We start from the raw sequence: 27,968 nt of genomic DNA, 5'->3' as shown, positions 1-27,968 counted from the left end.
AGTTAAGGCCACAATCAGACCAGCCATTATCTTGTTAAGTGGAAGAGCAGGCTTGATGGTCTGAATGGCCTACTCCTGCTCCCACTTCCTATGAACATATGAAACCCACAACCTTGTTACTCAGAGGTGAGAGTGCTACCAACAGAGGAATGATCTGTATAAACATGAATGTAAGATTCATGAATGCATAACTCAAAACTGCACATTCTCTGAAGAAGATTAATGTTCAAAGACTTTTGCTGAAGACATTGCAGGAGGCTATGGAGTTCTGAATTGTCTATCTGGAGAAGGGCAACCTTCTGATGCAATGCTCTTGATAGATCTTGTGCTTCATGTTTTTACTGGTCGTGACCTCCTATGAACAATTCCTATCTTATAACACGCTCAACTGCTGCTGGTTGCAGAGGCTAATTGTTGCTCCTTTTCTTCCAAGTGCTCCTCCATCCAACTGAAACTGGCACTAATTAGAACCTTGATGAGCAGATTAAACTTACTCCAGGAATGATATGGTAATATCAGAAAGAAGCGATTTGGAAACTCTGATCTAATTTCATATCAGTCTGTACTTTGTTAAATACTGCTTCAGTGGCTCCGAGAGACCAATTTGTGAATTTTTACTGATGGGTTGTGTAGTATAGGATGTTTATGGTTGAAAGGGTTAATGTGTGCGACTGGAGAAACTGTACCATCCAAATGATGATGTAACAGACACACATGACTAAGAGTCAAGAAGGAGAAAGCTCATGGTTTCAACTGAGTAACAGCTGTAGTCTTGTATATCTGTATATAATTATGTTCATCCAATAAACAGTTATTGTTCAGACATACCTATGTCACTGCAATCATTCCTTAGCCAGACACAACCAACATGCAACATGGTCTCAGAGGTGGAATCTTACAACAGGTTGGGCACTAGATGGGCTTCTCACAATTTTCCATTAACATACCATCAGAATGTTAATTAAGCCATAAGGTCCAATTTACTTGTATTTATGAGGTCCCCACCTGCCTCTGACAGGAGCCTCATCTGACTCCAAAAACTGCTTGGTTAAGATGGTGGCATGGCTGAGCACTTTGGGAAGGGTTCAGTAAGCATTTGGGCAAGATTGCATTCAGGTCTTTGACTTCGATGTAGATTGATCCAAGGTTTATATTAATCGAAGTAGTTTTGTTTCCAAAGGAGAGAAATCTCCCTGGGTAACAACTTGTATTTATACAGTGCCTTTAATATAATAAGGTTATGGATGACCTTAAGTTTATGGAGAGTAGAATATGAGAGGCCAGCCATGAGTGTGGTAGAAGTTAAGCCACCGGTAACAAAGGCATGGATGAGGGTTTCAGCAGCAGATGAACTGAGCTGAGGCCGAGTCGAGCAATGCTAAGAAGATGGTTTGTATTGTCATCTGATTTCTTTAGTTTGGGATTTGAGTCATGTCCCTCATCAGTAGGCCAAAGTAATTAACAAAGGTCCTGTGATTTGGGTCTGATTTTTAAGCTAGCTGGTTTGTCTGATTGTATCAGTCTACTTCATTGGATATAAGTAATATATCACAAGTAATCACAAAAAATAACTTTCTCCCACACAGTGGTAACTGCAAAATTCACACTCACACAAGGACATTTAGGTCCAATGGACTGCTGATGTTAACTTTATAGTGGTAATTGAAACCATAGGATAGTATTTCCAGAGTCAACTTTGGGATGTTAGAACTTCCGAGTAGCTGGGGAGATGGTGGCTTTTTAGTAATTACACTGAACTCATAATCCAGAAGCCTAGGCTAATGCTCTGGGGGCGTGGGCTGGGACAATCCCACAATAACAGCTGGTGGAAAATGTGGTTGACTCTTAATTGCCATCTGAAATAGCTGAAAGTCATTAAGTTCAAGGGCAACAAATGCTGGCCTTGCCAGTGATGTCCACATCCCATTAAATAATTTTTTAAAAGCTCAATTTTAAATGTAGCATGTAACTAAACCAGAGGATTCTCCATTTGAATCTGAGCCTTGCTGAGCTGGATGCTTTCGGGCAGAACGCCAGGAGGGATATTACATTTAGCTCAAACTCTATGGCCAAGGAGGGGAAATGAGATGGGGTTCCCTGTTCCTGGTTGCTATCCAGTGACTGCAGGAAAATGCACATGTATCAGCTGAACACAGGATTGGACTCAGCTGTGATGCCCACAGCAGCTAATGCTCACTGTCTTAAGTTCCCACATGAAGAACGGCCACTTTAATGAGGTACTAGATGATTGCTAGCAGCCATGAGACCATATGCCAACATGATAGGGGAAAATAATTGGATGGGAGAAAACATTATGATGCTGAACTAAATCATTCCATCAAGCTGTTCAACAATGAGATTTAGCTTCTGGTTATTCTGTTGCAAAGCATAGTAGTGGACTATAGTGAGACCTGTTATCTGGTTGTGTTGTCATACTAGTATCACATGAAACTTTTCTCTACATTTTATTTCTCCCTATTTTCTAACTCTTGCTCCACAGCACGCTCTGATTTTATTTTCTGTTTCCTCTTTCTCTTTGTCAGTTAGACCTTTACACTGACATCAGTCTGCACTGGTCAGACCAATAGAATTATCCAACCCTGCACACCTCCACAAACAGTATTCATGCCATTGCTGAGGCAACTATTCATGTCCCAGATGACATGCTGAAGACAAACCAGCTCATTGTAAGCACAAACATCAAATGAGACTGTACCTTTGGTTTCTATACCAACTGTCTCAATGTACTGAGGAATAGAATAATCCTATGGGTAGTGTCATTGGGTTAATTTGTGAGAGATAACTAATCTCTTACCTTGATACATGTAACAAGATGGTACAGTTATCAAATATTTCATTTCAGATCCTGTTTTTCAAAATGAATGGGACATAAATCATGGAAGAAGGCAGAATATGATCAGAATGCCACATTATGAGTCTTTGGAACAGAAGTTTACAGGTGTGAAAAACAATTATAGTCAGAAGTAAATCACTCACCAAGTGAGAGGATAAAGAAGTTCTAACTTTCAGATTTGTTTGATGGTTTTGGAGAATGGAAATATGTTGTACAAAGGGCACACCCAGGAATCCCTCCTTTTTAAGTTTACTATAGCAGGAGCAGGATCAATTTATTTAGTTTAACTTTCCAATGTCTCACCTTCTTCCCCCATCCTCCCCACCTATCTCCATGCACCCCAGTTTGAACCTTGTCAAGTGAACAAATTGCATTGGAGGCTACAGGATGGCAGACCGTTGACTGAAATTCATGTATTTGATTCTAAAGACTTGCTTATAGTATCAGACACATAGATACAACCATACCAATACAGTCATTATGTTGTGTAATGAATATTGGTTGTGTGCACAGAAGTACTTGTGAGGGCTTATCAGTGTTTCTCAACTCAACCTAATAAGAATTTATATTTATATAGTGTGCCTTAGGAGATCTCCTGGCACAGTGGCTCCTGGCGCAGTGGGTAGTGTATGTTCCTCTGAACCAGAAGCTCCGAGTTCTAATCTCACTGCAAGGAAGGTGCATTCATAAGATGGCTAAACAGGTATCAATTTTTAAATCCTTTCAAAATATGCCAACGGCAGATGGTAAGGGCGAGAGAGGTTCCTGATCAGCCATGTGATGGAAAAAAATTGGAGCCTCAACCATCACTATCCATAGCTCCAGGCTACAATATGCATGTAAAAGTGTATGTTGCCACAGCAACTCGGACTCCTTGGGCAGGGGTGCCATTTGGCTCAGTTGGCTGGATGGCCGGTGTGGATCGGATTGGTGCCAGCAGAACTGGGTCGATTCCCTATTCCAGCTTGGTGGATTCGGTACCTGCCTCCTTTAACTACCGATGGTGGAGGTCGTGGTGCTGTGGATAGACCCGCTAGATAGGGATAGCAGATTTCCTTCCCTAAAGAGAACATTAGTGAACCGGATGAGCTTTTACAACAACCCAGTAGTTTCATGATCACTACTTAGACCAGCTTTTATTCCAGATTTACTTAATTAAGTAAATTTAAATTCCCCCGCTCCCTTGGTGCATCTCCAGTTCATTCGATCAGCCCCGTGGACTACTAGTCTATTAACATAAGCACTATGCTACCATACCCGTTTTTAGTAAAAATGGTCATTATCTGACACTTGAGTGGCAGAAATGTCACTTGCCAGTTACCCCAAGCCGGGATGTTGTCCAAGTCTTTCTGCATGCAGTCAAGGGCTGCTTCGTTATTTGAGGAGTTACAAATGGAACTAAACACTGTTCAATCATCAGCGAACATCCCCACTTTATGATAGAGAGGAGGAAGGAGAGAAGATGAAGCAGTTGGTTGAGCCTGGGTAGGGCAGCAGTGTCCTAAGGTTGAAGCGATTGGCCTCAAACAACAATAACTACCTTCCTTTGTGCTAGATATAACTTCAGCCAGTGGAGAGTTTACCACCAATTCAATTTACAAGGCGTCCTTGATGCCACTATCAGGTCAAATGCAGCTTTGGTATCAAGGACAGTCCCTCGCACCTCATCTCTGGAATTTATCCCTTTGGGCCATATTTGGATCAAAATTGTAATGAGATGGCAATTGTAAAGCAAAATACTGCTGAAAATTTGAAATAAAAACTGAAAATGTTGGAAACACTTAAGTCAGGAAGCATCTGTGGGGAGAGAAAAGCAGAGTTAACAACTCAGGTTGCTGACCTTTCATCAGAAGGCCTGGAGCTGAGTGGTCCTGGTGAAACCTAAACTGAGTATCCATTAGCCTCAATTGAACTTGAACTTTTTCACACAGCAAGTGGTTCCGCACTTCCAGACAGCGCATTCCAGACCTGAACCATTCGCAGTGTGAAAAAGTTTTTTCTCACACTGCATTTTCTTCTTTTGTAGATCACTTTAAACCTGTGCCCTCTAGTTCTTGATCCTTTTACAAATGGGAACAGCTTCTCTCTATCTACTCTGTTCAGCTCCCTCGTGATTTTGAACACCTCCATCAAATCTCCTCTTAGCCTTCTCCTCTCCAAGGAGAACAGTCCCAACTTCTCCAATCTATCTTCATAACTGAAGTTTCTCATTCCTGGAACCATTTTTGTAAATCTCTTTACCCTCTCTCCAATGTGTTCATGTCCTTCCTAAAGTGTGGCACCCAGAACTATACACAATACTTCAGCTGAGGTCTAACGAGTGTCCTATACAAGTTCAGCATAACCTCCTTACTGTTGTACTCTATGCCCCTATTATTAAAGCCTAGGATGCTGTATGTTTTATTAACTGTTCTCTCCACCTGTCCTGCCACCTTTAATGGCTTATCTAGAATCAGAAGAACATAGAATGTGGCCTGGGAGGTAGGGCTGGTGAATATTTCCCATTGCAGAGCAAGGATATGGAGGGTTTTGAACATAAGGGCCTAGATTTTCGTTCGAAGATTGAGAGTGCGGAGTCCGCTGATTTCCCAGCTCGGCGAACCCAACCTTTAAAAATGGCCCCTGCAGATGGGATTTTCACTGAGGTGGAGGGGGAGGGCAATCATGGAATGAATCTGCAGGCTGCCAGATGAGGTGAGCTGGGCAAAAGGCCTGCCTCTGTGCCCTGGTACTGTGTTTAAATGATTAAAAAATAATAATAAAACAAAAGACATTCCTCCAGACCTTACTACCCCCCATGCATTCCCTATGCCCAATCCATGCCCCACCACCCCACCACCACACCCCCCCCCCCCTCCCCATGGCCCCCATGCCCCTATGCTAACTTACTTCCCCTCTAACCACCCCCATACCCCATGCCAGCTTATTGCCAATTCTTGCCAACCCATGCCCTCACCACCCTTTGCATTTACAAAGATGGTACTAGATATTTGTGGGTATTGTTACAACCGGTCCTCGGCAAGGTTCCCCCAATTTGTTATGGTCCCAGACGAGGTACCCCAAATTGTTATTTCAGGAGCTGGGGAGAGATGAACTGGCTCCCTTTCTTTGTTCAACCCTCTCAGTTGCTCACAAAAAGGTTAATTTAAAAAGGACCCCTTCCCTTGTGGATACCTTTTTCCCATTGCAAATGTATTTATATTTTAAAAGTAGCCAATTTAACGAGGCTTCTCTGAGTTAAAGAGTGAATTTATTAATTACTAAAACAGAAAAAATAATGAAAACACAATACACATACACACAGATTAGAAATGAGAAGAGACTCCAGAAATAAAAGTTAAAAATCAGTCTTTGGCCGGTCTATGAGGAGCAGATGATGAAATGTTGCAGCCATTAAGTTAGATGATTCCAGTAGAGCTGACTTTGGTAGTTGAGCAGTTGATTTGGAGATTTTTGGTTCTGCAGTTTGGCTGAAAGGAGTTGTCCTGCATCCTTTTCGACTGTGGCTTTGCTGTCTTGTGACTTGCTTCCAGCAATCAGAGAGAGAGGACTTTTTTTACCTGCAAGTGCAGGGATGCCTAGTTGATGTTCTTCAACTGTGACCTTCACAGCCCACCTTCACACACCAGGCCTGGAACACCAAAAACTAGCACACAGAACTACTGTTGCAGTTGGTTTTTTAACCCCTTTTCTTGAGTATTCTTAGAAGGGAAAAAAACAAACATGTCTTTTGCCCAGATCTGCTTTCTCTTCAACTCACGTCATGTCCACAGTCTGGAATATAACTCACAGGAGATGGTTTCTGCTAAGATGGTAATCAGCCTCCATTATCTCTGCAACCATAGGAGATTACAGTTCAGTTTTTGCATTGCATCTTTTCCTTTGAAGCATCTGTTTCTGAAGTAGGCCTTGACACCTTTTTAGATGCAACATTCCGTTCTCTGGACTATTTGGTCAAGTGTAATCCCCATTGGAATTTTCCAGCAAGTGGTTAATTTACAGTCTCCACCAGCTTTTGCTTGTAGGTCCTTTTTAAAAAAAAACACGTCTTACTTCAAAGTCCAGTATGTCTGTAAGTAATTTGCAGCTATGATCCGTAGGTATGACAGTATACTTGTCAAAATAGGATTAATGGGGTGGGTCTCTTTTCTCTTGAAAAGAGGCTGAGGAATGGCCTAATGGAGGGCTTTAAAATTCTGAAGGGCTTTGATCGAGTGGATACAGTGAGAATGTTTGCTCTTGTGGGGAAGAGCGTAACTAGAGGATATCAATATAAGATAGTCACCCAGAAATCCAGGAGGGAACTCAGAAGAAACTTCTTTATCCAGAGAGTGGTCAGAACTCGCTACCATAGGGAGTGGCTGAAATGAATTGTATAGATGCATTTAAGGGAAGCTAGATAAGGATATAAGGGAAGAAGGAATGGAGGGTTACAATGATGGATTTAGATGAGGAAAGTTAGGCCTTCCTGAGGAAGGCCCATAGCTGGCTACATAAATGCCTGAATGGCACTTCATATGGTGTGTCTTCCCTAAAGGAGGTGACATGGGACTTTTGTCAGCTTTCCAGCCGGTGGGTGAGACCCTTGTCACCTAGATTAGGCTCATTTTTTAACTCATGTAAAAAATTAATACTTGGGTGATGCTCTGGCAGGCAGCAGCCAGTAGTGCAGAAGACACATCATCAAAAAGGGCAAGGAATAAAATAGATTTTATAGATCTAGATGAAAAAGCAAAACAGGGAAAATAAAAGAAATAATCTTTAGCACTGTATGCCACAAATTGGGCTAATATACAAGGAGTAGGTTCCACACATGATGAGATTTTCATCTCAACAGAAGTGTCAAATGGAGGTAAGGTAATTCCTAAAGGGGAGGGATTTAACTGTCAAGCTCACTGCATATTGCTGTGGCACTCCTCCAATTAGCCAGTTAGGCAACATTGACAGCGCTGTCTGATATAAGCCTTTACTCTTAGCCAGACATTTACTGTGAAACTTTGTGGCACAAATTCAATCGTGGAGTTCTCCCACATCCTGTAAAGTTACCGAAAATTTACCCTTTGCATTATTGTTCCTTTAGCAGTAAAGCTACTTTTCTTCAACTTTTCTCCCCTTTTCTTGGCTCTTCCATTGCTAGAATATGGTTCCACAGGCACATCTGGTACTATCCCAAATGTGTAAATCTAAACAATGAGTTTCAGCAATGTGGTTGACTCTTAAATGCCCTCTGAACAAGGGCAATTGGGGATGGGCAATAAATGCTGGCCTAGCCAGCGATGCCCACATCCCAGAACGAATAAAAAAAACCGGTCAAGGAATTGTTATTCAATCAAGCCCGGCTATCCCCAGGTAACCATCGTGCGTACATATAAGATAGCAGTTCTATTCCACGACAAAAAAAATACTTAACCTGTGAGTACATAAATACCATTGTCCGTAGTATCTTTCGCGTTGCAATAAACTGTTCTAAGAAAGAAAAAGGATTTCCATTTCCATAGTGCCGTACACAACTTCATGAGATTGCATTTAAGTACTTGTGAAGTGTAAGCACTGTTATAATGTAGGAAACTGCAGCAGCCAATTTGCACACACCAAGCTCCCATTAATATATGGACCAAAATTGTGGAACTACCTCCCTAAAAGCACAATGGATGTACCTACACCATGTGGAATGCAGCGGTACTAGAGGTGGCTTCTCAAAGATAATTAGGGATGGGCACTAAATGTTGGTCTTGCCAGTGATGCCCACAGCCTGTAACATTTTTTTTAAAATGACAATGACCAGATAATCTGTTTTAGTGATGTTGATTGAGGAATAAATATTAACCAGGATACCAGCAAAAACACCTCTGCCTTTCTTTAAAATAGCTCCATAGGATCATTTATGTCCATCTAAGAGGGAAGGTAGGGCCTTGGTTTATGTTCACCTTATGTTTTTTCTGTCGGGTCACTTTGTCACGCACATGGTTGCACTCCTATCTGCCGGTGGGTGAGTTGGCAAACAATATACTGCAGACGCAGAGGCCAATATAAGATGAAGCACATGCTGTTTATTTACACAATTCACAGAGCGCAAACTGCAGATTAACATTGTAGCGCGCGCTACACAGCAATTGGGTAATACACTCATGTAGTCAATCTGCTCACGATCTCTTAAAGGTGTATTGCACCTCAGATTACTACATCCCTCCCCCTTTACCTGAAAGTACAATTTACAATCTTTACAACATATCAACTATTTACGTAAATAAACCATTTACAAATTCAGTCTCTCTGGAAGCTTCTTCAAACATGTTGAACATCATAGTTCTACGACATCGGACGGTTTATCCGAGGCCTCCCTCTCAGGAGTCATCTGTCCACTAGGCTCTCCAGTAGGAACCTCTAAGTTTGTCTCTTCGACTCTCAGGCTCCACGGATCCTACAGGCACTTGCAAACCAAGTGGAGTTCCTTCCACATGTGGTATAGACTCCAATGCTTTGTGCATCCTTTCTTGTAGATCTGTTTCCCTTTTCTTGAGGTGATCTACATATCTCCTAATTATCCGACCTTTGACCAATATATGATAGGACAGGGGTCCTGTCACAGCACTAACTTCACCTGATAGCCATTTGGGCCCATCTCCAAAGTTCCTTACAAAAACAGTGTCTCCAACAGTGAAGTTTCTTTGACGACTGTGGTAATCATGTCCATTTTCCTGGGCTCCTGACTTCTCTCTACCCTCCCCACTAAATTCGGCCTTATGAGACTCAAACGTATCCTGCGACATCTCTTCATCAATAATTCTGTGGGGGAAATACCGGTGGTCGTGTGTGGCGTAGTCCTTTGGCTGAGTAGGAAGCATGATAATCTAGTTCCAATAGTCTCCATCCAGTTTTTCCATTCCAGACTTGAAGGTCTGGACTGACCTCTCAGCCAAACCATTGGATGCAGGATGGTATGGTGAGGACTTATCGTGAGTTATACCTTTGAGGCTTGTAAATCTTTGGAATTCCCCACTGATGAATGCCGTTCCATTATCAGACACTATTATCTCTGGCAAACCATGTATCGCAAAACTCTGAAGCAATCTGTCCATGATGGTGGCAGATGTGGGTGATCTCACCTCGTATACATGAATCCATTTTGAGTGAGTGTCTGTAATCAAGAGGAACATTGTGCCCAAAAAAGGCCCCACGTAGTCAATGTGGAGGCGGACCCATGGCCTTTCTGGCCATTCCCAGGGATGCAGTGGAGCAGAAGGAGGCAATTTTGGCAGTGTTAGCACTGTATGCAGCTCTTGACCAAGTTTTCGATTTCTGTATCCCTCCTAGGCCACCATAAGTAGCTGCGCGCCAACATTTTCATTCTAGAGATGCCAAGTTGAGCACTATGCAATTTGGTCAATAATGGTTGTCTTCCTCTCAGAGGCGCAATGACTTTCACTCCCCACACCAAGATGCCATCTTAACAGGTAAGCTCGTAATTCCTATTAATATAGGGCTTCATTTCGTCCGACTTTGGCTCATTAGACCATCCATGTAAGATTTCTTCCCTGGCATGAGACAAAACTGGATCATGGTCTATCCACTCTCTTATTTGTTTGGCATGTACGAGTGACAAATCCAGAAAGTTTAATAACAAGGCAAGTTCTTGAGGAATGGGGATGTTCACATTGCTATCTTTTAGAGGTAATCGGGTCAGTGCTTCGGCATTTGTAATCTGGCTCATGGCCAGTGCATAAAAATACATTTGTAAGCAGCTAGAATCAGTGCCCACCTTTGGATTCATGCCGAGGCAATTGGGGATATTGTCTTATCTTTCCCAAACAAGCCTAGGATGGCTGGTAATCGGATACAATGGTGAGTCCTCAACATCAACATCACTGAAGTCTCATGGCATCAGGTCAAACATGGGCAAGGAAACCTCCTGCTGATTACCATGTACTGCCCTCCCTCAGCCGATGAATCAGTGCTCCTCCAAGTTGAACATCACTTGAGGGGAGCATTGAGGGTGGCAAGGGCACAGAATGTACCCTGGGTGGCGGACTTCAATGTCCATCACCAAGAGTGGCTCAATAGCACCGCTACTGACCGAGCTGGCCTTGTCCTGAATGACATAGCTGTTAGAATGGGTCTGCGACAGGTGGTGAGGGAACCAACAAGAGGGAAAAACATACTTGACCTCATCCTCACCAACCTGCCTGCCGTGGATGCATTGTCCATGACAGTATCAATAGGAGTCACCACTGCACAGTCATTGTGGAGACGAAGTCCCACCTTCACATTGAGGATACCCTCCATCGTGTTGTGTGGCACTACCACCATGCTAAATGGGATAGATTTCGAACAGATCTAGCAACTCAAGACCGGGCATCCATGAGGCACTGTGGGCCATCAGCAGCAGCAGAATTGTACTCGAACACAATCTGTAACCTCATGGCCCAGCATATCTCCCACTCTACCATTACCATCAAGCCAGGGGATCAACCCTGGTTCAATGAAGTGTGCAGGAGGGCATGCCAGGTGCAGCACCAGGCATACCTAAAAATGAGGTGTCAACCTGGTGAAGCTACAACACAGGACTACTTAAGTGCCAAACAGCATAAGCAGCAAGAGATAGACAGAGCTAAGTTATCCCAGAACCAATAGATCAGATCTAAGATCTGCAGTCCTGCAACATCCAGTCATGAATGGTGGTGGACAATTAAAGAACTCACTGGAGGAGGTGGCTCTACAAATATCCCCATCCTCAATGATGGAGGAGCCCAGCACATCAGTGCAAAAGATAAGGCTGAAACATTCGCAACAATCTTCAGCCAGAAGTGCCGAGTGGATGATCCATCTCAGCCTCCTCCAGAGGTCCCCAGCGTCACAGATGCCAGTCTTCAGCCAATTCGATTTACTCCATGTGATATCAAGAAACGGCTGAAGGCACTGGATACTGCAAAGGCTATGGGCCCTGACAACATTCCAGCAATAGTACCGAAGACTTGTGCTCCAGAACTTGTCACGCCCCTAGCCAAACTGTTCCAGTACAGCTACAACACTGGCATCTACCTGGCTATGTGGAAAATTGTCCAGGTATGTTCTGTACACAAAAAGCAGGACAAATCCAACCCGGCCAATTACTGCCTCATCAGTCTACTCTCGATCATCAGTAAAGTAATGGAAGGGGTCATCAGCAGTGCTAGCAAGCGGCACTTGCTCAGCAATAACTAATGCCCAGTTTGAGTTCCGCCAGGGCCACTCAGCTCCTGACCTCGTTACAGCCTTGGTTCAAACATGGACAAAAGAGCTGAACTCCTGAGGTGAGAGTGACTGCCTTTGACATCAAGGCAGCATTTGACCGAATGTGTTATCAAGGAGCCCTAGGAAAGCTGGAGTCAATGGGAATCGGGGGAAAACTCTCCGGGCTTGGAGTCATAACTAGCACAAAGGAAGATAGTTGTGGTTGTTGGAGGTCAGTCATCTCAGCTCCAGGACATCACTGCAGGAGTTCCTCAGGGTAGTGGATATATTGGTGGAACTTCTTAATGCCAAACAAAATGGATAAGCCTTCATTCTCTATTTGAGAGTATCTTCGCTCTGCCACACAGTGTTCTTGAGACGCTACCAATGGACCGTTCGGAGCCATCCGTCATCCAGTGGGAGAGTACTGCCCCTACTCCATAGGGGGATGCATCACAGGTTAAGATTAATTCTTTCTTTGGATCGAAATGTACCAACAGGATCGATGAATGCAGCAACTGCTTTACTGTCGTAAAAGCCTGTTGTTACAGAGCTTGCCAAAAGTCCAGTGGTTTTTCTTGAGTAAACCGAATCATTGAGCCAGTACTGTTGACAAATTTGGGAGAAAATGGCCATCATAGTTAACCATTCCCAAGAAGGACTTTAGTCCTGTGGTGTTTTTTGGTGCTGGTGCTGTCGAATCGCGACACAACTACGAGAACACTGACTTGTTAGAAGCATGTATTTATTCAAGCATGTAGACTGCTCAGGACACCACACGTGGTTCCTAGTCAGTCTCACACCCTGGACAGAGAATCCAGCGTCGTTTATACCCCTCATAACAGCAAATTCAAACCATACAAGGTTCGTACATCAAGAAATCACAGTTATGTCATGGTGAGCATGATCAAAGGGAGAACACAGTAATACAATTATAGGCAGATGGTACATTTCACAATAAGACAGGAGACAGTTTAATTACAAGTATAAAAACAAAAAACTGCGGATGCTGGAAATCCAAAACATAAACAGAATTACCTGGAAAAACTCAGCCGGTCTGGCAGCATCGGCGGAGAAGAAAAGAGTTGATGTTTCGAGTCCTCATGACCCTTCCACAGAACTGAGTGAATATAAGGAGAGGAGTGAAATATAAGCTGGTTTAAGGTTTGGGGCGGCGGGGGTGGAGAGAAGTGGGGGGGGGGGGTGGTGTTGTTGTTGGGACAAGCAAGCAGTGATAGGAGCAGATAATCAAAAGATGTCACAGACAAAAGAACACAGGTGTTGAAGTGGTGATATTATCTAAACGAATGTGCTAATTAAGAATGGATGGTAGGGCATTCAAGGTACAGCTCTAGTGGGGGTGGGGTGGAAAGGCTAGCAGGGCATAAAAGATTTAAAAATCATGGAAATAGGTGGGAAAAGAAAAATCTATATAAATTATTGGAAAAAACAAAAGGAATGGGGAAGAAACAAAAAGGGAGTGGGGATGGAGGAGGGAGTTCAAGATCTAAAGTTGTTGAATTCAATATTCAGTCCAGAAGGCTGTAAAGTGCCTAGTCGGAAGATGAGGTGCTGTTCCTCCAGTTTGCGTTGGGCTTCAACTACAAGTATGTTAGATAAAGATTACATAAATTACCATATTAGCAGATTTAATCGGGGCACCATTGTTTCATTTAGCACATAACAGGATGCAGTTGTAACCATAATCTTTCCAAAGATACTCCGCGTAATTAGTTTTACACTGCTTGATTAGTTTACATCATTCCTTACTGCAATATAATCACTTTTAGACCATTTAATCCATTAGAAATTTATCTGACTAAAGCTCAATTCCACACTCACGAATAGCTCTCACTGTGTCTTCTACTGGGTGAAGGCCCTGCGAGTCGACCATATGACCCAGGTAAACCACTCCTTTTGCTTGGAAGATACATTTTTCTCTTTTCAAACGTACTCTGGCTTTTGAGAAACGTTTCCTTACCTCTTCCAGGTTAGCCAGGTGTTCTTCATCAGTTAGTCCTGTTACTAGGACATCATCGAGATAAACCACCATATGGGGTAGACATTGAAGTAAATTTTCTATTGTCCGTTGGAAAATCGCACAAGCCGAGTGAGACTCCAAAGGGTAACCTGGTATAACTCCCTATGTGTGTTGATAGTCACAAAATCCTGAGAGGCCTTTTCTATCTTGACATGCTGGTAAGCATGGCCCAAGTCGAGTTTCGTATATGTGGTACCCTGTGCCACTTTGGAATACAATTCATCAATTTTCGGTATAGGATGCTTGTCAAGTCTGGCACACTTTGTTAACGGTCAATTTGTAGTCCCCGCATATTCACACACTCTGGTCAGGATTTAGTACTGGAACTATGGGTGCTGCCCATTCGGAAAATCGTACAGATTGTAAGACTCCCGACTTTCCAGCCTGTCTCATTCAATATCAACTTTCTCTCGTAAACCATAGGGGACTGGCCTCGCCTTCAGGTATCTGCCCTGGGATCCATGTGGATTTTAGCTTGCAACCCCTGAATCTTCCCTGAACACAGAGGCATATTTCTGTAATAGTTCTTGCAGATCTTTCATTCTGAGTTGAAAGATCTCAGTCCACTCCAACTTTATTCCCTTAAGCCAGTTCCGACCAAGTAGATTTGGACCCCGCCCCTGCTGCCACAATCAGGGGTAAATTAGCAGACCAATTTTCATACTGTACTGGAACCTTGCATGTACCTCTTCCTTGTATGCCTTTACCAGTATACGTCTTTAATTTAGCATCTGAATTTTGCAGATTTAGTGACTGGCCTCCTCCATTCAGTTATTTGAATGTATGTTCCCCTATAACTGCCGTGGATGCCCCTGTATCCACCTCAGATGGGTTTTCCATTGATTTCCACAGTCACGTAGATTGGCTCTGCTTTACCCATTTTTAAGTTGTGCAGTGAGTGAATATCTGACTCTGTTTCTTCTGGCTCCTGTGGATTTCATGATTTCTACCTTTTTGTTTAAAATTTTGTCTCAATCTGTCTTTACGATATTGCATAATGTGCCCACTACAATGGCAGTAGAAACACTCGATTCTTTTAAATTGTCATTTGTTTGCAGGCTGTCAGGTTCTATTTCTATTACTAACGTGGGTTTTCTCTATTAAACCATTGCTTTTTACTGGTCTGTTAATGATGGCTGTTCCCTGCCTTTCCATGGAGCTCTGCGCCATTTCTAACTGGTGTTTCCCTCCCAGCGTGATGGATGGCGCCATTTTGTGCTCCCTTGATTGCTTTTGAGTCCCTGACAGCGTTTTCCATTGCGAGCGCCAACTCCAGCGCTTTGCTGAAGCCTAAATTCATTTCTGGTAACAACCGTTTTTGAATGGTGCCTTCATTAATCCCACATACTAATTGGTCTCTTAACATGTCGTTAATCGATGTCCTGAACTCACAGTGCTCTGTCAGTTGTCTTAAGGCTGCTACATAGCAAGCAACTGTCTCTCCAGGAGCGCGACACCTCGAATTGGATTTAAAGCGCTGTGTTGTTACCGAGGATTTCAGCTGAAAGTGGCTTTTCACGAGATTTACCAATTCTTCAAAGCTCTTGGATTCTGGGGCATTAGGTGCCGATAGACTATGATTGATGCCATATGTTTTCACATGCCGATAAGAGGATCGCCCACCTCTTCTCCCCTGAAAGAGGAACATGAGGCGTTCAATATAATGTGACCAGTCATCAGTTGTCTAATTAAACAGTTCAATACGGCCAAACTGTGGCATACTGGAGAGAGATAACTTTGACAACTATGGTGAGGGCTGTAAGGCACGGCTGATTCACTTCAGTGGAATTTTCGCAGCTTTTCTTGGTGTCGTTGACTGGTCGCGCTTTGCCTCATTGCCAGTTGTTATGTCCCTTCTTTTGGGTCACTTCACTCGTGAACACGGTTGCACGCCTATCTGCCGGTGGGTGAGTTGGCAAACAATGTACTGCAGATGCAGAGACCAATATAAGATGAAGCACATGCTGTTTATTTACACAAGTGACAGAGCACTAATACAATGTGTGCTTTTCCAACCAGACCCTATTTTAAAACTACAGATTAACATTGTCGCCCGCGCTACACAGCAATTGGGTAATACAGTCACATGGTCAATCTGATCACATTCTCTTAAAGGTGTATTGCACCTCAGATTACCACAGTCCCATACTCCTCCAGTACTGCACCAGCGCTTCAATCTAGATAACATGCTCAAGTCTCTGCAGTGGGACTTGCGCACATAATCTTCTAACTAGGTAGCAAGACCCCAACAAAACACAGCTAACACATTCTACAACTGCATATGATTAAATTCATGATATTTTATGGAAAATGTAAACATACTATGCACTTTATTGGGGAAGCTTTAATCTTGTTATGATGGGCTTTCTTGTAAGGAGTCAGTTTTGCTGAGTTCTGGCTGTTACAGTTGACTATAGCTGAGTAATTAGCTGTTTGGTGTGTTGTTTGGAAGATATCCTGTATACCATGACCAGGATGAGGTATTTACCAAGTGGAGGGGAGGAATTGCTGGCTATGTACAACAAATCATGTGTTGGTGAAAGTGGTTGCAAGGATGGGAGGGTGCCAGGCAGATGTAAGATGGTTTTGAGTTCCCTAAAGGCATTCTGGCTAAATGCAGTGCCCACACTGGTAGTCAGTGATATGACACAGATGTTCCCATGGTCAATACCGATGCTGAGTTGGTGATTCTCAGCTCCACTGCAGTAGGGATGCACCTATTTGCCTCAGTGCTACAGCTAATCAATATCCAATGATATCTGATGGAAATTGTGTATGTGTATGGAACAGGAGCTGGTTTGACTGTGATGCCCAGTGGTCAGGTGTCCTGCCAATTTTCATTGTCTAGCCTCACACTGAAAGAAAGGTCATTTGTAAACGGCATTGGAAAGCTGCAAGTGCATAAGGAAAAATATTCCATAACTAGTCAGTGCCTTCAGGTGTGTGTGTGTTTGTGTGTGTGTGTGTGTGTTGAGATTGTGAGGGGAAAGCTACTGTTATTTGATCCACGTCAGTTACCAAAATTATATGCAGAATGCTTGCAAAACGGCCAGCTATGTCATGGAACAGGACATTCTTGAAGTGTTCCCAAAATTCAAGATTATATGTATTTCTTTTCTTCTGGTTACTGACTTTTCTCGATGTAGGTCAGAGGTACTAGTCTCAAGTGCAAGCAAAGTTCAAACACTGAAACACATGCACACATATTCGCATACCCTAGAAAAACGTAAAATGCTGGAGACACAGAACAGGTCAGGCTGTATCTGTGGAGAGACTAATGAAGTTAATATCCATCTCTCTCTCTCTCTTTGCTTAGACACTGCCTGACCTGCTGAGTGATTTCAGCATTTCTATTTCAGATTTCAACCACAAGCAGATTTTTTGCTTTTCATCTATGTTTAGATACCTGCCTGATGTTATTATAGTCCACTATTCAAGATTTAACCCTTGTTCAAGCTAACTTTTCCCTTCTTTCCAGATTTAGAAGATGAAAAGTTGAGGCAGGCTCATAAGCACCACAATAGTCGTGAACAGGAACACAGACGTGAACATAAACATAAGCATGAGCTTGAACGTGGACCTATTATTGAGCGTAATAATTATTGGATACTCGGGCAACGACGCTTCAGAATGATCGTTATCAGTAAGTAGTGAAGTGGCTGGTAACTGAAAACTCCATTCAGCTCCTGCATTACCCATTATGTTTATATAAAAAAATAGCAGGCCATTACCCTGCAGAAAGATCTTAAGTTTAATTTCCAATTGGACATTGTTAGTCTTCAGTATCAAGTATGGTAAGGGACTCAGGGGTTCCAATGAAAAGGGATCAGTACAAGCATTCTCAGTGCACCAACAAGCAAACATAAACATTTTTGCAGGCAATTCAGTGGCTGCCTCTTCCTCCCATTACAGCCAGCTCCCGAGGTCTGTTGCTGCAAATTTCAACCTCCATCCTAGCCCAACTGCCCAGCAGTGACTGGGCTGCCCACCCACCCTCCATGTGCAAGTAATTCTAGGGATGGAGACCTTTCCATGGAAAGTGACCATACAACCTGCTGACATTGCAGCCATGGGAAAATCCAGGCTAACATCCATGACAGATTAGAGGAATTGATGGAGTAAGTCGAAAAGGCAAGTGGAACTGTGAGCTTTATGCCAAGGGGGTGATGCTAAATTTGTATCAAACAATCATTGGGCTACATTTGGCCGACTGCATGCAGTTCTGGGAATCCCATGGTAGGAAGGATATTAGAGCCATGGAAAAGATAAACAAGGACTCAACAGAATGACACCTGGAATGAGAGGGAATAGATGTAAGACTCACAGTGACACAAATGTAAGATAAGCAGGACAAAGGTAAAATAAGACTTTTTTCAGACAGAGGACTGTAAGAATGTGAAATTCCTTATCAGAAACCCAGACAGAGGCTGAAATATGGTAAATAGAATTGCATATATGTTTATAAAAGAGGAATATGGAAGGATAGAGAAATGGAATTATGAGGGGGGATCTCATAGAAACCTATAAAATTCTAACAGGACTAGACAGGGTAGATGCAGGAAGGATGTTCCTGATGGTGGGGGAGTCCAGAACTAGGGGTCACAGTCTGAGGATACGGGTAGACCATTTAGGACTGAGATGAGGAGAAGTTTCTTCACCCAGAGAGTGGTGAGCCTGTGGAATTTGCTATCATAGAAAGTAGTTGAGGCCAAAACATTGTATGTTTTCAAGAAGGAGTTGGTTATAGCTCTTGGGGTGAAAGGGATCAAAGGATATGGGGAGAAAGCGGGAGCAGGCTATTGAGTTGGATGATCAGCCATGATCATAGTGAATGGTGGAGCAGGCTCGAAGGGCCGAATGGCCTACTCCTGCTCCTAGTTTCTATGTTTCTAGGTTGACTGCTCCAATTGAAAAGTTAGCACCAGCTCTGACCCTAAGAACAGAAGTATAAATAGAAAGAAAAAAAACTATAAAATCAGAAAATGCTGGAGATAGAAAGTTAGTCAGGCAACAGACTGGCTCCTTTTTTGTTATTGTCCTCAGCCAAAAATACTGACTCTTTCTGCAGTGTGATGTTAAGGCTAGACATAGTTCCCCATTTGCTGCCCAGATTGAGATCAGTTAAATCAGCACCAACCAAGGATTAAACCTTCCTGGTCTGTCTGGCTCAGTACAACAGCATGGGCTGGATTTTATGGCCCTCTGAGGAATGTTGGCAGGTGGGCGGTGGGGGGGATGGGGCTGTAAAATTGGGTGCCATGCCATGTGTGCCATAGTTTCCTAACCACAGGAGTTTTACAGACAGTTGTGTTTCCCCTAACTCAGTCCTGGGTGAGAGCTCAGCACAAACTGGAGAATGCTCTGAGACCTTCTGTTCTGAATGTCAAAGAGGCTTTAGCCTCTTCCTAAATCATTCAGACTCCATGTGGGGGGAAATTATCAAACACACTTTCCCTGAAGTAACTCCTAGGAGCTGGTTAAAGAGTGGTATTGAGAAAATGCACATTGCAATTTTAACATGCAATGATTCAAAGATGCTGGACTGCTGATGAATAGCATTAAAGTGGAAATCTGCAACCTCCCACTGTTCTTTTTCATCAACAGCATGATGAAACTGGATACTGTTGAAAGCTGAACAGTTTGTCTCCTTTAAGTAGAGAGCATATAGAGACAATATTGCCCGTCTGCTGCTGATGGGAAGGGATGGACAAGTTTCCTATTAATATTCTTTTTCACATAGCTGTATTATCAGGACATGCCTATAGAGAGATTTGGAATGGCATACACAATCCATCAGCACAATGTGCATTTATATCTGCAGGTTTATTTCACCTAGTTTTAGGCAGTGTTTCCATGCACTACTCTTTCACCTTTAGACAGACCATCTACCCATGATTCTCTCTCTCTCTCTGTTCACGGATCATGCCCTAAGAGGGCATTGGCGACCCTGGACTTCCATGTGTTGGCCCATGGTTATGCTTGGCGAGGTACTGCAGTGGTTTGCCATTGCTTTCTGCAGGTTCTGGTGACCAAGAGATTCTCCTGCTCTTATCACCTGCCATAGGTATATTGGAAGAATTTGCAGGTTGATAATCAACCTGTTTGGCTACGTTATGAATGCACCTTCCGTGGCTATCAAATTCCACACTGGGACTTGAACCCGAAGCTTCTGGCTACCCACTGCACCACAAGATCTCCCACCCTACCTATGACTAAATAACCAGAACCAGCTACCTTATGCCAATAGCTGCATTTGTGGATCTATCATCCAAGCAGGTTAAAGGGTAATAAGAACAGAAAGTGCTGGAAAAACCCAGCAGGTCTGGCAGCATCTGGAGAGAAAAACAGAGTTAATGTTTCGAGTCGAATATGACCCTTCTTTGAAACTCTTCTTTGACTTGAAACGTTAACACTATTTCTCTCTCCAAAGATGCAGCCAGACCTGTTAAGTTTTTCCAGCATTTTCTGTTTTTATTTCAGGTTTCCAGCATCCGCAGTATTTTGCTTTTATATCGGGATAAGGGGGTCTGTCTTGTTACACATTGGAGTATAGCACTCGTAGAGTATAAAAAGGACCTTTAGTGAATCGATTATTCCCTCATTAGGAATATATTTAGTATGCAGTTGTACGCTCTGTGCATCAACCAGATGCTATATAGTTCAAGGGACTTACTCAACATTCCTGCCATGGTAACTCCTTTTTCTTCCTTTCTTTCCAGTTATTTTAGCTGTTATCGTGTGTTTAATTATATTACTGATGTTGGTCTGGTTTATTCACCCGAGAAAAAATGTAAGGAAAACGTAAGTCTGGTGCAAACACATTGTACCCGTTCAAAATGCCATGTTAAGTGGGATAGTTTTTGGAAATATCTGATTTTTAAATTACAAGCATTGTCATGGCCCTTATAGAATTGGGAAATGTTTCCAACCTTACCTGACTGAAAGAGAACATTACAGATGTGAAGCTTAAGTTTCAGAGCTCTGCTGTGATACTCAGACCACCTCATTTGTACATTGGAGAGAACCTTGCATTAATGTCATGTCTCAAAATGCCTCAAAGTGTCTCACATACAATGAAATTACTCTGGGGTGCAAGAACTATTATATAGACCTGTATAATCATTATACACACAAAGATTCTCACAGGCAATAGTGAGATGAATAAGCAGTTAATCTGTTTTTGGTGGTGTTGGTTGCGGGAGGAACGTGGACCAGGACACTAGGAACTTCTAGCTCATCCTTGAATAATACCATGGAATCTTTGAAACATCATTCCCACCTATTAGAGCAGGCAGACGGGATCTCATTTTATCTCTTGCAAAGGACAGCACCTCTGACACTGCAGAACTCCCTCAGTACTGCTCTGGAGTGTGTGCCAAGATTATGAGCTCAAGCTATGGAGGAAGGGTTTAAATCTGTAATTTTCTGAACAAGGCAAGACTGTTACTAAATGAGGCAAGTTTATTAGTTTAATCACTTGTTTTTGAGGTTAATTTTCCATTTTCCTTCCCCTATGCAAAAGCATTATTGTTTTAATTCCTTCATAGGATATGGGCATCACTGGAAAGTCAGCATTTATTGCCATCCTTAATTTCCTTTCAGAAGAAGGTGGTTGAACCTTCAATCACATTTTCTACTTTATATAAGTTAGTACACTTAAGAAGTACTTCATTAGCTGTAAAGCTCTTTGGGAACTCCTGAGGTCGTGTAAGGTGTTATATAAATGTAAGTTGATCTCTTTAAATGTGGAAGAGATTACAGTGAAACTTCATGCTTTCCTCACCCAACAATCATATGCACAGATGATAGCTGCTGAAGCTAATTGTAGCACCTAAGTGTTGCCTGAGCTAAGAAAAGCTCACTTAGTGCAGACTGAGATCAAATTTAGGATTGTCCTAGTCTATATAATTTAGAGAAGTAATCTTTGCATCAGCTGAGAGGAGCACATCATCCGTTAGTGCCACTTCTAGCTTCAGTAGCATTTGAACATTTATTTTACTTTTAACTCAGACTATAGTGAATTCATTTCGTTTAATGTTTAATTAAAACATTAATTTGGGAGGAAAATAAACTTTAAATGCTTTCAAGACAAATCTTGTCTGTTCTGTTAGTCCTATTCCTCCATTAAATCAGTATTTAAATGTAATTCGCTTTTCTGAATTTGTGAAGTTTCATTTAACAAATTTTCACATTAACATTGACCTATTCACTCTAATTCATATTTCTGTTACATTTTAGACGTAGCAAAAATTGACAACGTAAAATGAGGTGAGTGATCTATGTCACAGAGATATTTGCAAGCATTGCCTCTATGCACTGAATCTACCCTGGGCCTTCTAATTCTCAGAAATAAGCTTGGGGTCAGTTTTCATGTAAAGGCCAATGTTACATGGCCTTATCTCATCCAATCACCCTCGATTCAATGACTGTCAGTGTGCTGTGTGATTGCCTATGTATGGTCAAGTTGTCGATAGACCAGAGGCTTTTGCCATTAACGTTGGCAAGACCGATTCTAAACTGTTCAGCCCCATTAGAAACTTCACACTATAGGCTTTTTAATAACTCCCATTCCTGTTCTTGTCAATGGAGTACAACCACAATGTTGTGCTAGACCCTAGACCTCAGATTCAAAGCTTACATCTTATCCTTCACCAAACCATCCAGTTTCAATTTCTACATACTGTCTGTCTGAATTATCAACTATTCTGGGTGAGTGTAGTTAAGGATGCAGATAGACAATATGTAATCATATGAAACGCTTACCTTTGACTTGACTTTCCCAGCTTGATCCTTGTTGTAGGCCTCCTGAGTTTCACTCCACATAAACTCCAATTCATCCAGAACTGTACTGCCCTCATCACCCTCTCCTTGATTAAATTCCACCACCTATATCACCCAATGTTTACTAACCTCCATTAACTTCCCTCCCCCAGTGCATCAACTTTAGTCCACCCTCTTGATAATAGATCCCAACGCCCAACCCCATGTTCCACCTTCCTGCTGTTCCCACTGTGATTTACTGTACTTACCCTCAATTAGGAACATAGCAGCAGGAGTAGGCCACTCAGCCCCTCTTGAGCCAGCTCCGCCATTCAGTTAGATCATGGCCAATCATCAACCTCACCGCCATTTTTCTGCGCTATCCCCATATCTCTTGATATCATTCATATCTAGAAATTTATCGATCTCTGTCTTGAATATACTCAATGATTGAACTTCCACAGCTCTCTGAGTAGAGAATCCCAAAGATTCACAACCCCCTAAGTGAAGAAATCCCTCCTCACCTCAGTCCTAAATGGCTTGCCCCTTATTCTGAAAATGTCTCCCCTAGTTCTAGAGCCCCCCAGCTAAGGGAAACTTCCTTTCTGCATCTACTCTGTCTAAAAAAATGTGTAAGTTTCAATGACATCACCTCTCATTCTTCTAAACTCTAGAAAATGCCCATGCCCAGTTTCCTCAATCTCCCCTCATAGGTCAGTCCCGCCATTCCAGGAATTAGTCTGGTGAACTTCTGCTGCACTCCTTCAACGGCAAGTATATCCTTCCTTAGGTAAGGGGACTAAAACTGTACACGGTACTCCAGATGCAGTCCAACTGAGGTTCTATACGATTGAAGCAACATGTCTTTACTCCTGTGCTCAAATCTCTTGCGATAAATGCCAACATACCATTTGCCTTCCTCATTGCTTGCTACACCTGCATGTTAGCTCTCAGTGACTTATGAACATGGACACCATCTGCCGCGTTGTTTCTCATTGACTGGGCCTGTCCAAATCCCATTGAAGCCTCTTTGTGTAATCCTTACAATTTATATTCCCACTTAGTTTTGTGTAATCCGCAAGCTTGGAAATATTGCATTTGGTTCCCACATCCAAATCGTTGATATAAATTGTGAACAGTGGGGGCCCAAGAACTGATCCTTGCGGTACCCCTAGTCACAACCTGCCAACTTCATCATATGTAACAGCCCTCAGCTATATCTCTCCCACAGCTTGTAACCCTCCCTTGTTTCTTCCTTCTCCATCTTTAAAAGCTCCCTTAAAACCTAGCTATTGACTGCACATTCAGTCACCGCCCTGACCTTCCTAGTCCTGCTTGAATCTAAGCCTCAGCTGTGAAGCAGTCTGTGATTCCTTGTAATGTTAAAGTTGCTGCATCGTCCATTGCCACTTCCCATACAGATATCTCCATTTGTCAGTAAGGGTTTAGATATGCTCAGTTACATAAAGCAGTAGATATTTGAGCTACAGAGAGCAGCAGGTTGCAGGTTCCATCCTTGGTTTGTGCGTTGATCTCAGCAACGGCAATAATTGGAGTGCTACAGTTAGTTTAATTAATTCTAGATTAAGAAGGTTAAACTTAGGCAGGGACTCTCTCCTGGCTACTACCCATTGAACCCTGCCAGAAAATGGATGTCAGGTGAGAACAGGATTAGTTTAACTGTCATGTTTCCCACTTAGAATTGTCTGCCAAGACCAAATGTCCAGGTCCAGATGTGAAGAATGGCCACTGGAATGAGATACCAGGTGTTTCCCAGCCTCCAATAAACTGTATCTTTGTCAGGAGAGGAAAGGGAGAAAATTGACTAAAACAAAAGATTCTAATGCTCCTGTTCCATTTTACCCTTCACAGGAATTTGAACCTTGTCAGGATGGAAATTCAACACTAGCCAGTAAGGGCTGGCAGCATGGAAACTAACCATTTAATCAGTTGACAAAGTATATTTTGTTGGTGTGTAACTATAAACAGGACGCTTTTCATATTCACTTTGTATTCAATCATTATTGGCTGAAATGTTTAGACCTGAGAATGTAGTATTATTGAAACCGATCTTGATTGTTGGAAATAGGTTTGTAGGTACTAGAAGTTATTGAATCATTACAGCACTGAAAGGGCATTAAGCCCAGGTCAGCCCTCTATAGAATGATCCCATTGGTCCCATTCTCTGCCCTATCTACATAGTCCTGCAAGTTTATTCCTCCAATGTCCAATTTCCCTTTGAAATCTTGTCCTTATTAATAAATCCCTCCATTTTCTTAGCCCACCCTAACTCTTGCAGCTGTACATCTCAAGCTATACTGTACTGTTCTCCAATTCTGGTCTCCTGTCCATTGCTCCTGCTAGTGATATGATTTTACAAAATACTGGCAGCCGCTTTATTTTGATATATGGTACATAGTTCTTGAAAATAAATAAACTGGGCTCATGTTGCACATTGCCCGCTGTAAAGATGGGGGAATGGTAGCTGTGCATGTACCTTGCTGCACATTGCCCCCTATAAATATGGCAGCCACGCATACAACTGTGCATGCACAGCCTGGGATGCAAATGCATCCTTGAAGAACTTGATCCTTATTGCATCACCTCTTCCCTCTCTGTCTTTTAAAACTATCTCAGAGTCTTTCCTTTCACTACCTTCAACCAACTGTGCTAAATCCTCTACTATTTGGTCTGCCTTTTTCCAATGGGAAGCACTTTGAGCAGTTTTATTATGTTGCTTGCAGAAAAAGCCAAATAATTGGCAAATGGAGTTTGACACAAATAAATATGAGGCAGTACATTTTTGTAGGAAGAGTAGGGAGGTTACTTATTACTTAGAAGGTGTAAGCCTAGGTGGAGTAGAGCGCCAAAAGGATTTTGGAGTAGAAATACATCAGTTGTGCCATAGGCTGTATAGAACCTTGATTAGGCAACACTTGGAATATTGTGTGCAATTCTAGTCGCCACATTACCAGAAGGATATGGAGGCGTTGGAGAGAGTGCAGAGGAGGTTTACCAGGATGCTGACTGGTTTGGAGGTTATTAGCTATGAGGAGAGGTTGGAGAAACTCGGATTGTTTTCACTAGAGCGATAGAGATTGTGGGGCGACTTGATAGAAGTTTACAAAATTATGAGTGGCATGGACAGAGTAGATAGTCAGAAGCTTTTTCCCAGGGTGGAAGAGTCAATAATTAGGGGACATAGATTTAAGTTGGGAGGAGAAAACTTTAGATGAGATGTGCGGGGCAAGTTTTTTACGCAGAGAGTAGTGAGTGAATTCGGTGCCAGAGGAGGTGGTGGAAGCAGGTACAATAGTGGTGTTTAAGAGGCAGCTTGATAAATACATGAATAGGATGGGAATAGAGAGATACAGACCCCAGAAGTGCAAAATGTTTTAGTTTGACAGGAAATATGATTGGCACAGGCTTGGAAGGCCGAAAGGCCTGTTCCTGTGCTGTACTTTTCTTTGTTCTTTGTTCATTGATCATCACCTTGTAGGCATCGAATTCCAAGTCATGACCACTCGCTGCGTAAAAAAAGTTCTTCCTCACATCCTTCCTGCATCTCTTGCCCAAAACTTGAAGTCTTCATCTCCTAGACCTTGTAGAATCAACTAATGGGAACAGCTTTTCATTGTCTACGTTTTTTGGGAACAGAATGTTAATTGTCATTCTTTTCTCATATTCTCACCTTGCTAATCTCATTTCCCTCATCACCTCCTCTCTTAACTTATTGTATTTGGTTGGATTCACACGTGAAGAAGTCACCTGACATGCATCATATGCCCTCTTTTTCTGTTTCATCACATTTTCTATCTCCCCTGTCATCCAAAGAGCCCTGGCTTTAGTTCTCCTACATTTCGCCCTTGTTGGAATGTACTCACCTGTACCTGAAACAACAACTTCTTAAAGATCACTCAGTGTTCCTTTACAGATTTTCCTGTTAGTCTTTGGTTCTATTTTACTGTGGCTAGATCAAAAAAAAGGGTGAGAATTGTCACTGAAAGATGATTAATCGTCCCCTTTGTAGGGTACAGAGAGAATTGTGTGTTTTCTTTATTTCCTTGTGGATTGTGCGCAACACTGATAAAGCAGCATTTATTCCTGTCCCTAGTACCCTGATGGTATTCAGAGTTAACCATGACACATAGGACTGAGGTCAAGTTTGCCATTAGCTGTAAGAAAAATGAAGCCTTGTGCTGTCTCCTGTACTGCTATTCCATCCAGCAGTCATTCATTCTCTTTTTAATTGAAAAGATCCCACTGTCACTCAGGCTGTCCCAAAGGCAATCGAATATTGAACTGCATAGTCAAAACCATGAAATACAATGCAGACCAGTCTTGCCTTGACCTCACTATATCTTTAGCACTTTTCAATTCTAGTCACTGAAAAACAGAGAAGACATTCCTGCACTTAGTGCAGTGCAGAGAAGAGCCATTGGGGTGATTCTCAATGTCAGGGCTCTAAGTTGTGAGAAAAGATGTGGGTTTTAATTTCTAGAACAAAAAGCACCTAAAGTTGATCAGTTAGGGGTACATCATCTTGGTCCCAGGACATCGCTGCAGGAGTTTCTCAGAGTCGTGCCATAGCCCAACCATCTTTAGCTGCTTCATTAATGACCTTCCATCCATCATGTACATGTGACAGCTCACACTGTGCATTCAGTTGATGTTGCAGCTAACTAATAAACACTTCCCGCTTGCACGGCTACAAAAATTAAAATCAAGTCTACCAAAAGAAGTTGCATAACAAAGATGAAAGTGATATACAATAGTCCAAAAATTCACATTTAATTCTATCAGACTGTTAGGAAACAGAACAACAAACACCAGTTAGAGTGAAGTACAAAACCCTGACTGCAGCCACAAATTGTGTTAGCTTTGGTATCTTTTGGTTTTGTAGTGTTTTGGTTACATAATGCATTTTTATTCGACATGCTGCACCAAAGAGTAATGGATCTGTGTCCTTAAATGAGCGAGCCCCTAATTTCAATCATGTTGTGGATGTAACAGTTGTCAGCTGTAGACCTGAGTGCTTACAAGAATGGTGACCTATTAGTACATTAATATATCCATTTCACTTACTGTTTGGATATTGAAGTG

At 42.4% G+C, this 27,968-nt stretch overlaps 1 protein-coding gene across 9 annotated transcripts in view; it reads left to right on the top strand.

Moving 5' to 3' along the window:
• LOC121271401 overlaps positions 1-24,871 on the top strand; it is a 54,747-nt gene extending 29,876 nt beyond the window's left edge. For 3 of the 9 annotated variants that reach the window (XM_041177379.1, XM_041177381.1, XM_041177387.1), the window contains 5 exons: positions 2,864-2,959; positions 17,584-17,748; positions 20,825-20,906; positions 22,344-22,373; positions 24,738-24,871. In XM_041177379.1, coding sequence (XP_041033313.1) covers positions 2,864-2,959; positions 17,584-17,748; positions 20,825-20,906; positions 22,344-22,359 — 359 coding nt within the window. In that variant the 3' untranslated portion in view covers positions 22,360-22,373; positions 24,738-24,871. Of the gene's footprint in view, positions 1-2,863; positions 2,960-17,583; positions 17,749-20,824; positions 20,907-22,343; positions 22,374-23,578; positions 23,628-24,737 lie in introns of those variants that run through there. The other 6 variants (XM_041177388.1, XM_041177386.1, XM_041177382.1 and 3 more) reach the window with 5 other exon arrangements.
• The last annotated feature ends 3,097 nt before the right edge of the window (positions 24,872-27,968 follow it).

Source organism: Carcharodon carcharias, chromosome 30 (genome assembly GCF_017639515.1).
Source record: "Carcharodon carcharias isolate sCarCar2 chromosome 30, sCarCar2.pri, whole genome shotgun sequence".
In the NCBI taxonomy this organism is placed as follows: domain Eukaryota; kingdom Metazoa; phylum Chordata; class Chondrichthyes; order Lamniformes; family Lamnidae; genus Carcharodon; species Carcharodon carcharias.
This window is presented reverse-complemented; position numbering and strand designations above follow the sequence as displayed.